The sequence below is a fragment of the Mus pahari genome, chromosome 1, assembly GCF_900095145.1.
Source record: "Mus pahari chromosome 1, PAHARI_EIJ_v1.1, whole genome shotgun sequence".
Classification (NCBI taxonomy): Eukaryota; Metazoa; Chordata; class Mammalia; order Rodentia; family Muridae; genus Mus; species Mus pahari.
The window spans coordinates 140,508,526-140,525,252 of NC_034590.1; the positions used below are offsets into that span (position 1 = coordinate 140,508,526).

At 39.9% G+C, this 16,727-nt stretch overlaps 1 protein-coding gene across 8 annotated transcripts in view; it reads right to left on the minus strand.

The window, feature by feature from the left end:
- The window catches only part of Spata6l (spermatogenesis associated 6 like), a 39,423-nt gene that overhangs the window by 22,242 nt on the left and 454 nt on the right, over positions 1 to 16,727 (minus strand). For 5 of the 8 annotated variants that reach the window (XM_029546153.1, XM_021203514.1, XM_029546156.1 and 2 more), the window contains exons 2-5: positions 16,563 to 16,700; positions 13,138 to 13,186; positions 8,391 to 8,432; positions 2,510 to 2,634 (exon numbers count right to left, since the gene is read on the minus strand). In XM_029546153.1, the coding sequence (XP_029402013.1) occupies positions 2,510 to 2,634; positions 8,391 to 8,432; positions 13,138 to 13,186; positions 16,563 to 16,577 (231 nt within the window). In that variant the 5' untranslated portion in view covers positions 16,578 to 16,700. Of the gene's footprint in view, positions 1 to 2,509; positions 2,635 to 8,390; positions 8,433 to 9,688; positions 9,855 to 13,095; positions 13,187 to 16,562; positions 16,701 to 16,727 lie in introns of those variants that run through there. The other 3 variants (XM_029546145.1, XM_029546154.1, XM_029546148.1) reach the window with 3 other exon arrangements.

Genomic DNA, 16,727 nt, shown 5'->3' on the forward strand with positions numbered 1-16,727 from the left:
CTGCGACGTGGGTTCTAATACAATTTTCATCTGGGCAAGAGTGATCCCAGACACAGGCTGGCAGTGGCAGAGCTGGTCACTGAAGACATCTGGGTAGCAGTGCCTATGCTATTTAGCTACTCTAGCTAAAAGATGGGAAGATGAAAATGAAATTAGTAAGGAGGAGGGGCAGGTAGAGGGGTCTTCTTCCCCATCTGCTGGCGCCTTAGCAAGCTTATATAAAGCATTTATATTCATCAGACCTATTCTTAGCTACTCGATGTCTATTTTGGTGTGGTGCTTTATCGTCTCAATGACTGATGAGATTTAAAATGAGGTAAAACAATATATAGAAATACGAGGGGGGGGGAAGCTGGGTGGAGGTCGTGCGTGCCTTTAATCCCAGCACTCGGGAGGCAGAGGCAGGCGCATCTGTGACTTCAAGACGCACCTGGGTACAGAGCAAATTCTAGGACAGCCAAGACTACACAGGGAAACCCTGTTGCTAAAAACCAAAAAGAAAAAGAAAAAAAAAAGAAATAAAGGAAGGAAGAAAAAGAAAAAAAAAAGAAATAAAGGAAGGAAGAAAAAGAAAAAAGGAAGAGAAAAACCTAATTGTTACTGAACTGATAAGAGAGAGTAGGCTGGTGAATGGTTTGCCAGACTATACCATTCATTCACTCTCATTTCGTTTTCTACAGTAGTAATTAAAACCAGAAAGAGTGCACTGAAAAATATCTAAGAGAATTAGCAGCATGTTTGTGGATAAGAACATAAGAATTCCTGCTCTGCCACCCACCAGCTCCATGAGCCCAGGAACATTCCCCTCCACTGGAGGGAGGAAACAGTTGTCCCTTCCTGGATGACAGGTGACAGAACAAGATATGCCATGCCATGAGCATGCACCAGGCATGAGCACCAACTGCTCCTGAAGCTTTGCAACGCCTTTGACTTTGATTTGTGAAATGTTTCAGAGGAACTGAATCTCAATCTCTCTCTCTCTCTCTCTCTCTCTCTCTCTCTCTCTCTCTCTCTCTCTCTCTCTCTTTATTTATTTATTTTACAAATTGTTGATGGAGTTTGATAAAGCCAATTACAGGAACTGATATTTTTCATCTGCTGCATGAGGGTACTCCGATGCATTTTAAAGCCGATAAAGCACCTCCATTTATAAATAAGTACAAATTCATACCCAGAGCACTCACTACATGACACTTGGGGACAAAAAAAAAAATAAATGTTTTTCCTTGTCTGAAGGTGGCTTTTATTTAACTGGGAATTTGAGGAAGACAAAGTTAATCTAAGGGTTTCCTCAGGCTGGTTCTCCTGAACTTTTATTCCCTGTGACATTCTGAAGGGCAGCATGCCAATAACTTGAAGCAATGAAGGCAAGCATCTCATGGGAACCCCTGGCTTGAGTGACACATGAAGATGATGCTGGAGAAAGAAAAAAGTCATTTCCCGACTCTTTGCCAAGCCCTGAAAAATAACAGGGAGGGCTTAAAAGTTACAGGCATTTGGAATTCTGATTAGGACAAGGTTTGATGTCTATGTTTGGAGTATCAGTCGTCAGAAGCGTTGGCAGGAATTAAGGTTCGTCTGATTACAGTCCGAACGGCCCAGGGACAGAGCGGGATAGTGACATCTCACCACTTGCTAACAGTAAACAGTAGATATTCATAGTGCAGAAGTAGAAAGCTTAAGTAGTAATTGTGCTTTTTATAATTCCAAAAGATGTGGCTCTTTAAGTGGATGTCATCTAAGAGCATAAAAATCCACTTTAAAAGAAGTGGTTGTTTCAAAGATAGAAATCATAGACTATAAAACCAAAATGACTGTGTTGAATTTGAGTTCAAATAAATGCCTCCAAACAGATTATCAATTGACTATCTGCTGCCCCATGCATGGTTCCCCAGTGGTTCCAGCCTCTAACAGTTCTCCTCTGATAAAGAGAACAGAGTATCAGCTTTGTCTAATCTGAAAATTGTTAGGAAAAGAGTGACTAAAAAAATGTAGGTTACCTGGAGGTGGTGGCACACATTTTTAATCCCAGCGTTTGGGAGGTGCAGGCAAGTGGATCTCTGTGAGTTCAAGGCCAGCCTGGTCTACAGAGCTAGCTCCAGAACAGCCAAGGCTATACATCCTTAAAAACTGTAGAAAGTTGAAGGCATAAAACAAATGTAAGATAATATTATTGCTGTCATTACTCTAATTACTGATAACAGCTATGACCAAACAGATCTTCCTGTCAATCTGCAGTAAATAAGAGGAACTTTCTAGGACATCATGTGACAACTGCATAGGTGAATGATACAGCTTAGTTAGATATAAAAAAAAAAAAAAACCTCTCAGCTCTTAGATCAATCATAGAAATCAGTATGGTTTGGTGCCATCTGACCATGGGCAGAAATAGAACAGAGAAAACTAAGCAAGAAAAGCTACCTGCCCAAGGCCAACCCTGTCAGGAATGAAATGTTCACTCTCCAAGAACTTTTCTTCCTGTAGAAGCCCCTGTGGGAGGGTCACTCACTGGAAACCAAATAGCTGTCTTCATGAGCACCTCCCTCTGCATGCCAAGGTGTGAGGGTGCCAGCTTGGGCTCAGGGAACAGGAAATCTCGGGTGTTTTTTTCATAGTAGGCCAACTCTTCCCATGCTAGAACGAAAGGGTAAAGGGCATGAGCAAATGTCTTCTACACCCCTCAAGTTTAAGAAAACAGGCGCTCAGATAGTGTGCTAGCTGGCTTCTATCAACTTGACACAATCTATAGCCACCTCGGAGGAGGGACCCTCCATTGAGAAAAATGCCTCCTTGAGATCATGCTATGATAGACTGTACCCTCAAACTATGAGCCCAAATAAACCCCTCCTTCCTTAAGTTGCTTATGTCAGAATATTTTGTCAAAGAAACAAGAAAAGCAATGAAGACAGAATATTGGTACCAGGAGTGGGATGGTTGCTACCATAAACTCGATTATGTGATTCTTGGGGTTATAAAACTAGTTTGCAGGATAAATGTAGAAGAGTTTGGAACTTTGGACTAGGACATCTTTGGTACTATAAGCATAGCCTATAGAACCATTCTAATGAAAGCTTTGAAGCCAAAAGTGCTGAAAGAAAGGCAAACAGTAGAGGCCCAACCCATGAAGTTCCAGACAGCAACAAGGCCTCAATCAGGAACTGGAAGATGGCCATCCATGTGGTAACTTGGGCAAGACTCTACTTTCATTCCACACTTACCCTGAGAGTTTGAGTGAATTTTAATTTAAAGGTAATAGCGTAATTTTGTAGAGGAAATGTCAAGACAGGAGAAGATACAGGTGGTTGGTGAGAAAGTGCTTGTAATCCCTTAAGAAATGATTGTTACTGAGGAGAACCCTCTTGCACTGCATTGGGACAACAGGAAGAGTCCCTTAAGCTTAAAAGTCCACCCCGTGGAAGATCTGTCTTATGAAGGTTCAAATGTAATTGAAGGGAGAAAGCCAGAAGTGAAAAAGGTCCCCGTCTCCTTGAAGGCACCTGGCTAGGGAAGTGCTTCCCAGGTGGTGACATTTAAGTTGACACAGCTATAGTCCAAGGGAGGCGCACGCTTCACCTGGAGCTGGCAGTGGTACTTGGAAATGTCATCCATATGCTACTGGTCCTTGAGTCATGACAGATACAAGACTGAAGGTGTCCTGAAATCCTGCTCCACACTTTCGAAGAACAGCTGAGATTAGTAAAGGTGGGACTGGGTCAGAGTCCCTTGCAAGGAAGCCCTAAGAGGCCACTGTGTCAAGCTCTGAAGGTGACGCTGTAAAATGTAAAGACTAGGTTCTAATGCAAAGCCCAAAGTGCTGGAGAGGCCAGGACTGTAAGGCATCTATCAAACCAAGGGTCATTGTGGGCATGGAGGAAAATCAAATAAACAGGAAAAGTGTATGTAATGCAGGTTGCATATCTGGAGGGATGGGAGTATCTAAGCCCTGTGGAGCACAGTCAGTTTCATCATGAGCCCCGATGCTGGACGTGGAGCTGCCATGCTGGTTGGTCTCTGTTTGATCATTCCTTCCCATACTCTGATTCCACTACTTTTTAAATGGGGAGGATAACTGGGGCCATCCTGTGTTGGAACTGCACAGCTTGTTTTCTATTTTATAGGGACTCATAGTTAGGAGATATGCCTTGAGTCTCGGACAGTATTTGGACTGTTAAAGACAAAAGGAAGGTTTGAAGGCAGATTGTGTTTTGCATTGTGAGATGAACTTAAGGCTTTAGAGAGAAGGGATGGGAGATTATGATTCAAAGCGACATGGTGAGGTGGGGTTGGAGAGACTCTGTGGCTTCCTAAGTTTCCAGAAGACTCCATCTTGGTTCCCAGCACTTGTGTCAGGAGTCTCACAACCGCCTATCACCCCAGCTCAAAAGGACAGGAGCATCTTCTGGCCTTCTCAGGCACCTACACATCCACAGCGTATGTTCACACAGATACACGCACATACGTAAATAAAAATAATACATTTTTTAAAGTGATGTGTTTGAAGGACTGGAGAGATGGCTCAGTAGTTAAGAGTGCTGGTTGCTCTGCTCTTCAGAGGTCCTGAGTTCAATTCCCAGCAACCACACAGTGGCTCTCAACCATCTATAATGAGGTCTGATGCCCTCTTATGTTGTACAGGCATGCCTGCAGATAAAGCACTCATAATCATATAATATACGAACAAAAATACAAAATTATTAAATATATATAATAAGTCTTTTTTTTGTTGTTTTTTTTTTTTTTTTTGAGACAGGGTTTCTCTCTATAACCCTGGCTGTCCTGGAACTCACTCTGTAAACCTTTTAAAAGAGTGTTGGATAGTAAGTTGACTAGAGTGGAGTTGTGATGGTTAATCTCTATTGTCAACTTAATGAGAGAACTGTCTGGGAGACTGGCATCTGGGCATGCCAGAGAGGTTGCTGTCTGTCTAGGTTAACTGAGTAGTTAGATTTACAGACCGTGGTTGGCACCACTCCCTGTGATAGGATCCTGGGCTATGTAAAAAGAAGAAAGTAAGTTGGATACAAGCACTTATTACTCTGTTTCTTGACTATAGATGCAATGTGACCAGCTAACCCTGTGACTTCCCCTCGGTGACGGACTATTAACCTTGAATTATAAGCCCCAATGAACCATTCCTTCCTGGGTTGCTTTTGTTAGAGATTTTATCACAGAAAAGTAAATAAGATAATATTGAAATGGGAATTTGCTTAATCAATTAAAAAATCAGAAGTTTCCAAAGTGTCTTATAACTATCTTCCAAGGTTGATTCTTTTTTTTTTTCAGTAACCCAAACAGCAGTCAATGGGGAAATGTCAGCACATGATGAGATGTGACAATGCCTGGGGGATAAATAATAAGCATGCTCAGACTGCCTTATCTTATAGGCCAAGTAAAGTGGCTGAAAGCACTCAGAATTCTCAATCAGCTGATGGCATAGACGATGACATCATCAGGGACTTCAGTGAACATGTTTTCCCCCCTCACCAAAAATAAATAAATAAATAAAAGGACTATAAGAAAAGAAAATTCTAGTAACAATACCAGTTTGAAGGCTACCTTCCATTTCTAGAGCACATGACAGTTATCTCCATGCTTCTGGATAGAGTGGCTCATTGATTCTCCTTGAGACTGAGAGTTTAACACACCTGTCATGATGTCACAGGGCAAAGCAGGCATTCAAAGCTAGGTCTGCATGAGGTCTTACTGCCTTCTAGTGACCATTACTAACTGCGGAGGAAAATGGAGCTGGACTTGCTAAAAAGAGAGAGTGTTAAAGCTTAAGCCTGAGGAGATAATAAAAAGATAACACCGAGCTCACAGTTACAGAGTGTCACACTGTCCCTTGTGTCTGTCACTTCTTCACACCTTTATAAACTGAACAACCAGAGGAGTCTTCATTTTCTGGGAGCAAAGTCACTGACTCTCATTCACTGCAGTAAGCTCCACACAGATCTGAGCATGGCTACTGTAGCCCTACGTGTGTCTGAAGATGCTGTGAAAATGGTCAAACAAGCATATACTATCTACAGCAAAACAAAGAGGTAATGGCCAGCCGGTAAAAGAACCGGTCTCCGAGAACCAGCATGGTCCATATGACCCTAAGCTTGACTTTACGCAAACTATGTTTACTCAGTTAATATCAAAGACCACTGCTGCTGCCTCATGCCATGTTGGTGTAATTAACTGATTCATCTGCACAGCATCTGACGCTGAGTGACACTGTTATTTCCGGCAATTTAAACTGAGTGCCACTACTCTCGCAATCTGAAACTGGAGGGCTGTGAACATAACGCAAGCACAATAAGACTCCCACATTCTGCATGGAACTAACTTGTGTGTTATAAACAATATTCATGCTGTAGGCTCAACTATTCAAACAACCATTCTTATAACCTCATGGGTAGATATCTGTGCCACAAGAAAAATCGCATACATCCCAGAATTCAACAGGGTCAGACAGGAGGAACATGGGTTCAAAGACAGCCAAGGCTTGACTAAAAAATGTAATATATGTTTCAAAACATATAAAATTGTAGAAAGTAAGCACATAGAATATCCTATGAATAGTATAGATAATCTATATAGGGGCCATCTGTGTTACCTTAACACTAGGTATATGTGCATATATATATATATAATACTAAGTGTGTTTTTTAAAGTCTAAAGAAACACACAGTAAACTGTCATAAGGTATCTATCAGGAATTGTTAATGAGTGGGTTCTACTTACTTTTAGTCTATATAATCATTTGTTAGTTGGAAAATTTTTTCAATATTTAGATATTGTATATTTTTAAATTAGTACAAAATTAAGTAATACTAAAATAAACATGACCCTATTCAATTAACATAAGATGTAACTTGTCAATTCACAGGGTTATGTTTAAACATAAAATTGGGTCAAACAAGAAAAAAAGTTATGGAAAAAACCTCAATGGCCTGGTTTTTAGCCTGTCCTTTTTCTTTTTTTTTTTTTCCATTCAGTGAGCATTTCTGAATAGCAGGTAGGAGGCCGTGCTCTGGATTGTCTACCAAAACAAGTAATTCTTGAACAGATAGCCTCATACTGTTTTATTCAAGTACCTAGCTCTAGGTTCACACCATAATTTGTAAATACTGTGTCTAAGTGCCTGCTTAGCCCTAGGTTGACACCGTAACACTAAAATTGTGTAAAGCTAGGGACACCTAGATTCACAGACTAACACTTCCATGCCCGTGTGTTCCCATATTCATCCCACACACGCAAGGACTCATCTTTGGATTCACACTGTTGTGTCTGAATGGTTGCACCTAGATTCAAACCTAGAACATCTGTGTGCATATCCACAGCAATTATTCCCACAATATCCGAGCATCTATGTATAGATTCAGACCACAATATTCGAGTACCTATGTATAGATTCAGACCATAATAGGCAAGTGCCTATCCCTAATTCACACTGTAATATCCAAGTGCCTGTTGCTAGAGTCACATGCAATAATTCAAGAGCTCACCCCCTATATTCTTAAGAGTATAGAGTCCTTGTCTTTCTCCAGGGTTACCTTTGCAAAAAAAACAAAACAAACCAAAAAAACCAACCAAACAAACAAACAAAAAACAAGAAGCAAATGTCTAGCTCTGCACCCCTCTCCTGGGCCCCTGGTTTACCCCAGGGGTACCCACAACCTTCATGGAAAGCCTCCACTCAGTCCATCCCCTTTAGCTGAGACATCTACCCAGTTCACCACTCATTTCTCAGTAACTCTCAGGATAAAAAAAGAAAATTCACTTGAGAAAATATCTACATGGTGCAATGAAAGAGATGCACATGTATTGATCATGACTGATTAAAGACTTGAGTAAATATAAATTTATAGCAAAGGGAAATGCTTGCATCCAATCCTCATTCGGCAAGCAATCAAAAACAATGATGAAGCTGGGCAGTGGTGGCGCACACCTTTAATAGTAACACCTGGGAAGCAGAGGCAAGCAAATGTCTGAGTTCAAGGCCAGCCTGGTCTATAGAGTGAGTTCCAGGTTAGCCAGGGATATACAGAGAAACCCTGACTTAAAAACAAACAAACAAAAACCAATGACCATGACCAGAAGGAAAATAAAAACAAAAACAAATAATAATATAGGAAAAATCGAAACTTTTGACTCATCATATCTAAATATAAGGGGTCATAATGTGATAAAACATTTCTAAACAAATTAATATACAACCCAAAAGTCATAAATTCAAATGATAATGCCCTACTTAGCCAAAACAGGAGAAACAAGCATGTTCTACTCTGCCTGATGAGGCAGTATACCATTAGAAATGGTTCAGTCATAAAGAAAACTGAAATTCTGTCCCCATTCATTCTTTCAAGATAAAATTGTCAAAAGTGTATTTGTTGGTATATTACCTGGAGACACTAGCTGTACTAATTCAAACCTGGTTAGGAAGCCTAAGAAAGAAGAAAGTGAGATTTTAATATTTAATTTTAATATTTCAGAGAATTAAATGTTAAATTAAAACCACCATATCTCATTTAGACTACTGGTAATAACAGTTTAGTTGGCCCTCTATATTCACAAGTTCCCTAAATGGAGATTCTACAATGATCTTTAAACCACCTACAGACAGAAAACATTTAAAAAGTAATTGCATCTGTACTAACATATATATTTCTCTATCATTATTCTTTAAACAAAGCAGAGCAACTACTTTATACAAAATTTACAGTATATAATATAGAGATAATCCAAATTATATGGGACACACACAGAGAGAGATACATACACTCACACATAGGTTATAAGCAAATTCTGTATCATTTTACTTATAGTCCTTGAACACCTCTATGTATTTGGTATGTGCAGAGGTCCTAGAACCATTTTCTCAAGGACACCACAGAACACATATAATTTAAAATAAATGCCATAGCATTAATGAAGCAGGTTTTGATAAAGTGAGGGGGTGGAGCAAAGAAAAGTGAGCTACAATGTTTACATTGTATGTAATATTTTGTCTCTTAAAAGCATGTTAGGGGCTGGAGAGATGGCTGTGTCGAGCGAGCACATTCCTCTTGCAGGGGACACAAGTTCTCTTCTTAGCTCCCAGGGCAGGCAGAGAGCTGGTGCCTATAAATCCAGATCAGAGAATCTGACCCCCTCTCCAGCCTTTGTGGGCGCCTATGCACACACATGGTACAAGACACACGTAAATAAAAGTATGTATATGCATAAAGTACTATACTAGTAATATACTTCTCATTTTAAAGCTTGAGACCCAAGTGCTACTCATCAACATAAAGTTTAGCTTGCCTAAAAAGCGTGCTATTTGACTCTACAAATGTGACATAAGTATATATTACCATGTTCCTTGAGATTAAAATCTTTTTAACGATGCTGTCTAAAACATCCATAAAGACAAGACTAAAACCTAAATCTTGGCCAGGAGGGGATGAGTGACTCGACAAGATAAGGCCTGTGTCACTCAAGCCTGATGATGTGAATGAAACCCTCAGAACCGACAGAAGCAAGAGATAACCACCCCTAAGAGGAATCCTTTGACTCCTACATGTGCACCCATACTCACATAACACACACACACACACACACACACACACACACACACACACACACACACACGACAGCTAAAGCAATCCCAAGCAAAAAGCAACATTGCTGGGGATGTCGCAATGCCTGATTCAAGTCATACCGCAGAGCTTCAGCAACAAAACCATGGTGCCGTCAGAAAGGATCATGTCAAACAATACAGTAGAAATGAGTGTCCAGGAACCAGAATATATACTAGAGAATGCAAATTGTGCTGGAGAAACTAGAAAGCCACTGATAGAGAATGGAGCTCTATCTTTACCTCTTGTCTGTACAAAAGAAAAAAGAAAAAAAAAACAATTAGAAAGAGACCAAAGATCTTAACATGAAAATGAGACTGTAAGGGGAAACACCTTAAGATATAGGGAAAGGCGAAAAGTTTCTGGAAACAATGGGATACCAAGAACTGACAGATGGGATTGCCTGGAATCAATTCTTCTGCATAGCAAGGGAAATAGAAAAGAGCTAAAGAACTAAAGAGAAGTCTTTACCAGCTATACATCTGGCAAAGGATTAATATCTAGAATGGATAAAGAGCTCCCAAAACTTAATGCCAAAAATCAAACCACCCAATCAACAAATGGGCTAATGAAAGGAATACACAATAGTCAAAAGGTGAAACCCAGATTAGCAATCAGCACACGAGAAAGGGCAGGTGTGACGGCACACCGCTGTAACCCAGCACTGTAAGAGCTGGAGGCAGGCAAATCAGGAGTTAGGACCATCCTCAACTACACAGTGAGTTTGAAGCCAGCCTGACCTACATTAGACCTAGTCTCAGAAAAATGAAAAATGTTCAACATCTCTAGGTATAAAGAGGACAGAGATTAAAACTACATAAACATTTCCTCTCACACTAGTCAAACTAGATATCAAGAAAATAACAAATGGTGGTAAAAATCTGGGAAAAGGTGGACCATTATACATTACTGAATTAGTCCAGTCAATATAGAGGTTTCACATTAAAAAAACAAAACAAATAAACAAACAAACAAAACGCTCTTAAGCTCTTAACCTTTCTTATTCTCATCTCTAGCCCTCTTTCTCTCTCTCCCTTCCTCTCTCTCTCCACATGGCTATGGCTGGCCCTTCTCTTTATTTTATCTTCTCTCTCTCTCTCTCTCTGCCTTTCTACAATAAAGCTCTAAAACCATAAAACAACAACAACACCAAAAAACTAAAAAGGATTATCACTTTTTGGTATCTAGAACTCAAGGCAATATACTACCAAAATACCGACACCAAAATACCCTTCTTTACTGCAGCCAAGCTAGAGAATCAGCCCAGCTGACCCTCAACAGATGAAGAAAGCACACTGTACAGACTCAGTGGAGAGTTATCTCTACTGTCTTGGTTACTTTTCTATTGCGGTGATAAGACACTATGACCAAGGCAACATATGAAGGAAAACGTTTAATTTGTGGCTCACAGTGGCAGAGAGTTAGAGTCCATGACCATCATGGCAGGGAGCATGGTAGCAGGCAGGCAGGCAGGCCAGCAGGCGCCATGCTGTAACAGTAGCTGAGAATTCACATCTTGATCAGGAGACACTGGGAATGGCATGGCCTTTTGAAACATCAGAGCCCACCCCCCAGTGACATATCTTGTCAACAAAGTCATGCCACTGAATCTTTTCCAGGTGGTTTCAACTAGGTGGTTTCAACTAACATAGGGACAAGTATTCATTCAAATATGTAAGCCTATGGTACCATTCTTATTCAAACCACCACACCGACATAAGGAAGAATAAATGTGAGTTATTAGCAGTAGAAAATAGGTGTAACTGTAGATCACCATATTAAGTGGAAGTCAGACAAATATTAGATATTTTCTTTCATTTAAAAGTCTTGGGATTCTTTATAAAGAAAACCTATAACTCCATTTTAGAGACAGACAAGCCAATTAAAAATTAAGAAGAAAATATGAATAGGCATTTCTCCAAAGTACACTCCGCCCCGTTAGTGATTAGAGGCATGCAAAACAATGGTAAGAAAGCACTTCACGCCTGCAGGCTTCAACCAATCAAAATGAGAGAAAGAAAAGGGGTTGGCTAAAACAGGAGAAAGAATGAAACCTGCAAACACTGCTGGGCCAATGACTCAGCTGCTCTGGTTAAGTAGTGCAGGAGGCTTACAAAGTCATTACACATATGGTAAGTTACTGTGACCCATCAGCACTACTTACATGAATGTTTGTATATGTTTGTGTGTGCTTATATATGTGTGTGTGTGCACATGAGTATATCCAAGAGAATTAAGAACACATTTTCATATAAAAACTTATATGGAAAACTCAAATATCTACAACATTATTATTCATCATAGTCTAAAGAACAGAAGCAACCCACATGTCCATTAATTGATGACTAGAAAGACAAAATGTGATAAATTCATATAACAGAATGTTAGAGAGTGGGGTACTGGCAAATTCTATAATATAAATGAACTTTAAAACATTATGCTAAGTGAAAGAAACCAATCATAGAGGACCATATACTGTACAGTCTCTTTCATGTCAGATATGCAAAATAAGCACATCTCTGCTAACTGGGCATGGTGGTACATACCTCAGCACTCAGGAGACAGAGAAAGGAGTTCAAGGCTAGCCTGGGCTCTGAGATAGAGAGACTGGCATTTGCATTCAATAGAACAGTAAGAGGGGCATAGGTGGTAACTATTAACAGGTATAAAGTTTCTTTTGCGGTATTGAAAATGTTCTAATCAAATGATCTAATTGATTGTTGTAACAATACCCAGTTAATGTTTATAATAACCAAAAAGAATAATGCCACCCAGAAAAATCATGTCTATACTACAGAATTTTGTTGTGTTGTGTTTTTAAAGATAACGTCTCTTGTAGCCCAAGCTAGCCTCAAGCTAGCTAGATTATCAAGGTTAATCTTGAACTCCTGATCCTCTAGCCTTCTAAGAACTGGAGTTAAGAATCCTGTGCCACTACATCTGGCTTCACATCTATATTAAGAAGAATGTTTATAACAATTTAAAATAGTGGCTCAGGAGGTGGTGAGATGACTGAGGGGCAAAGTCACACAGTCCCAAGGACCCAAGTTCTAGCTCAAGAACTCAAAACAGAAGGAGGGAACCAACTCACCAACATTGTCGTCTGTCTCAAGCACACATTGTCTGCTCACACCCATATTCATAGGCACACAATGATAATTGTTATCATCTTATTTATTTATTTTTAATTTTAAAATAAGAAATATTAATTATTATTGTTGTTATTATTATTTTATTATTATAAATTAACCTTTTTTAAAGGTTAATGTGATGACACCCTGCCTATAATTCCAGTATCCTGACAGTGGAGGCAGGAGGAGAGAGTTCAAGACCAGCCTAAACTACATAGCAAGATTATGTCTCTAAGAATCGACCAAGCAACATGAACAATAAGCAAACCACATGAACTAAATCTCGCCATAGAATTTCCCTCAACTTAAATATTGATCAAACACAAACATCACACTTCAGAAGCAGCAGAGTTCTGTACCTGTGAATTACATAGGCGTCTCTTTCTCTCCTAAGTACCTACTTTCTAAAAGTTCTGCGACAGCTCCAGGATCCATTGCCTCTTCAAATACCTACAGAGGAAAAACAGGGGAAAGAAATTTTCCAAGTTTTACTAAAAGGTATTTCTAGAAACTGTACTTCGTGTTCTTCCCTGGGATTAGCATATCTAAAAATCAAGCTGTGTGATATTTTAATATTCAAAAGGAGCATGTGTAAGAAGCATGTGGTAATAGTACAACAAATGGCTGAAGCACAGATGAATCAAAATCATCGGAATGATGAGCGCAAAGAAATTTGAGTTCGCTGAATCTTTCCCATGCTTCAAATGCCATCAGTTTGACCTACTCCTCAAGCCAACACATCTTGCATCAACGTGGGTCTTGAATGCATAGAAAACCATTCTGCATAGGGTAGGTACTCATCAAGTGATAACTAAATGACTCTTCTGCCCATGCACTTGGTTATGCTAAACAAGAAGATAGAGGTTTTACCCATTTGTAACACCAAAGACAAGCAGTGTTGGGAGCGACTTCTGTCATCGAATGCAGGAAAGACATTACTATACATCACCTTAAACATTGTCAGATCTGTGGGGTTTGATCTTGAAATCAAAGGTTCTGAGCCAGCGCTGGAAAAGAACAGGACCTTCTGAAAGCAAAAGGTTTTCAGCTGTTCTTCAGTAGTACCTCTAACTATTAAACTTCTAATTTAAATAATGTTTAAAGTTAAGCGTGGTTCAATTTCTGCTTGAGGTTTTAAAGCCAGGTCTTCTTTGAGGGCAAAATTGGACACTGTTTTGTCTACTTGTGTTTACTAAGTAAATGCAGGTAGCATTTTTTCCTAAACTATTTCAATAATTATGTCCTTCCATTTCACACTGTTATCAGTTGGATTGCGTGGCCCTGTCAAAACTTACAGGTTGGCATCTAACTCTAGTCTCTCAGAATATGACCTTATTTCCAAATAAGATCAATATAAATAAATACCCTTAGTTAAGCTTCGAATGAGGTCATAATACATGATTGATGCCTTTTTAAAGTGAGTAAGCATAAAATTTTATGTTTTTAAAGTTAAAAATAAACTAAATTCATGAGTACAGTAGAGCAGGAAAAAAATTCAGGAACCACACAGAGCTCAGGAGGAGCCACTATTACACAGAGCTCAGAGGAGCCACTATTACACAGAGCTCAGGAGCAGCCACTATTACACAGAGCACAGGAGGAGCCACTATTACACAGAGCTCAGAGGAGCCACTATTACACAGAGCTCAGGAGGAGCCACTATTACAAACCAGGCCTAGAGTTTTCTATTCTGGCATGCAACCCAGAGCAAGTACAGTTACTCGGTTAAAGTGGACAGAGCCAGCATGGACACCTGACATTTCTGATCAGTGAAGTGTCTGCTTTTGTTGAACAGTTCACACCTATCTTCTTTTGTCTTAAAGAACTGGAGCGCCTCTGGCTAATGCCTAGAATGTTTTGAATTCCATGTGCTAGAGAGAATAAATGGTTAAGTGGTACATACTGGAGTTATGATGCTATAAAAATCCGTGTTTCTCAGCCTTCCTAATGCTCCAACCCATTAAAAGAGTTCCTCATATTGTGGTGACTCCCCAGCCATAAAATTATTTTCATTGCTACTCCATAACTGTAATTTTGCTGCTGTTATGAGTCATAACAGCATAATCTGTGTTTTTTCCCTGGTCTTAGGCAACCCCAGTGAAAGAGTCAAACTTTCCCAAGGGGTTGCAACCCACAGGTTGAGAACCACTGCTATAAACCAGAGAACTAGCTTCCACCATGCCTCAGGACGTAGCGAGGTCCCCACCAGCGTTCTCTGATGTCCAGTCTCCAGGACTGTGAGACAGTACGTTTTCTGCTTGTGGGTTACTTCTGTATGTGAGCTTTAAGAATCTAACATATCTACCTACATGTAAGGGTTTTTCTCAAGGGTGATCTTGGGGAGCAAACACTTAGCTTAGTCTATTCAAATACAATGGCTCATGAATTTTTTATGAGGAATTTGTTTACCCACATGCTTTTAAGTTATTCAAATCTAAGCCATGCAAAGGGCTGTGGGAAAGGAAAATGCTTTTACTATGTGCCACATGTGTTTTCAGCTGAAGAATGGAACAGATCTCAAGAAACCTGGAATTAGAAGAAACTAGAATATGAGCCTAAACAATTCAAAGAAAAAAAAAATTGGTTCCATGGTATGTTTGACGAGTAATCTCAGGCTTTTCTACCCAGCAGGAGAGAAGCATCTAAATTGTGAATCTCAGGCATTCTCTTTTTTAAAAATAGAGGAGGTTGGATTAAGTTAAGTTCCCAAGGTATTCATGGATGTACCATGCCCTGTTAGCATAATTTCATATCTGTGCACCTCTTACAATTATATCTTAGAAGCCTTGTACAGGGTCAGCGACTGGTGAGTGGGGAAAGTGGTGGGGGTGGGGAACCCCCTCATTTTCAGCACCTACTTCACACCAGGCCCATCACCCACATACGGCCAGTAGGACCATCTGGGTTCTGACCATTTCCCAGGATAATAACCATTTACTTTTACCCAACCAGTTTCACGTACATTTTCCAATGAACAGGCTGCAATTTTTAAAAATGCATCTTTTCTCTCATCCTTGGATTAGAAGAAATAGGTGGGCTTCTGGAAAACGTCTTCCAGACTTTAGGATCGATGTGATACAATCTTCCCTCCACCCCAAAAGTCCACCTTAGGGGACACTGGGCAAAACCATTAGGCTTACTAAAGATTACTCCAATTTCAACTCCAAAGCCAAAACCAAAACCTTAGGGTGTTGTTGGTGATTGCAGAGTATTGAATAGTCGACAGCATACTGCAGCGGGAAGCCCTGGCCAGTGATTTTTACAATTTTTTAAATCACGATTGCACTTATTGGAATGGAATTTAGCCCTTTCTACTATGATTATATAACACGCACATGACTTAAGGAAACTCAGAAAATATGAACAGCTTTCTTGTTTCGTTACAGGCTTTCAATTACCAGGTACAGCGGATTTAGTTATAGTTTTAAGTTATTTTTCCAAGCTTAAGAAAGTTTCTCTTAAGATCTGCAGTTTATTAATAGCCCCTTTCATAAATGCAATGCAACTGTCTCTAACACCTCCAAGAACATTCAGAAACGCTCTCTGCTCCAGTTAGAAAAATGCCATGGGAGTTCCAAGAATAGAAAAGCATCCACGAGGGTATTTAGCACTCAATTGACAGAACTTGGCTCAGGCCTGCATAGCAAAAAGCAAGACTTCCAAACTGTGGTGTTTTTTTTTTTTTTTTTTTTTTTTGCCTCAAGGCCGCTTGTACTTTTTACACGGTGTTAAGGGGGGGGGGAGGTAATAAATGTACAAAACCACTATTCTTTATGACTATTAAACTGGCTTCAGACAGCAAAACCCACTGAGAAGTCAAAGTCACCTTTTCAAATCTCATGCTCTGTTGAATCACAATAGGGAACACAGGGGGGAAGCAGTCTGTCTCCAGGTACTGATTCAGAAGGTAGACTCCAAGGTACACAGCTTCCTTGTCGGGCAGGAACACTCCGGGGCAAGAAATCTTAAAAAGAAGAGGAGGGCAATCAGC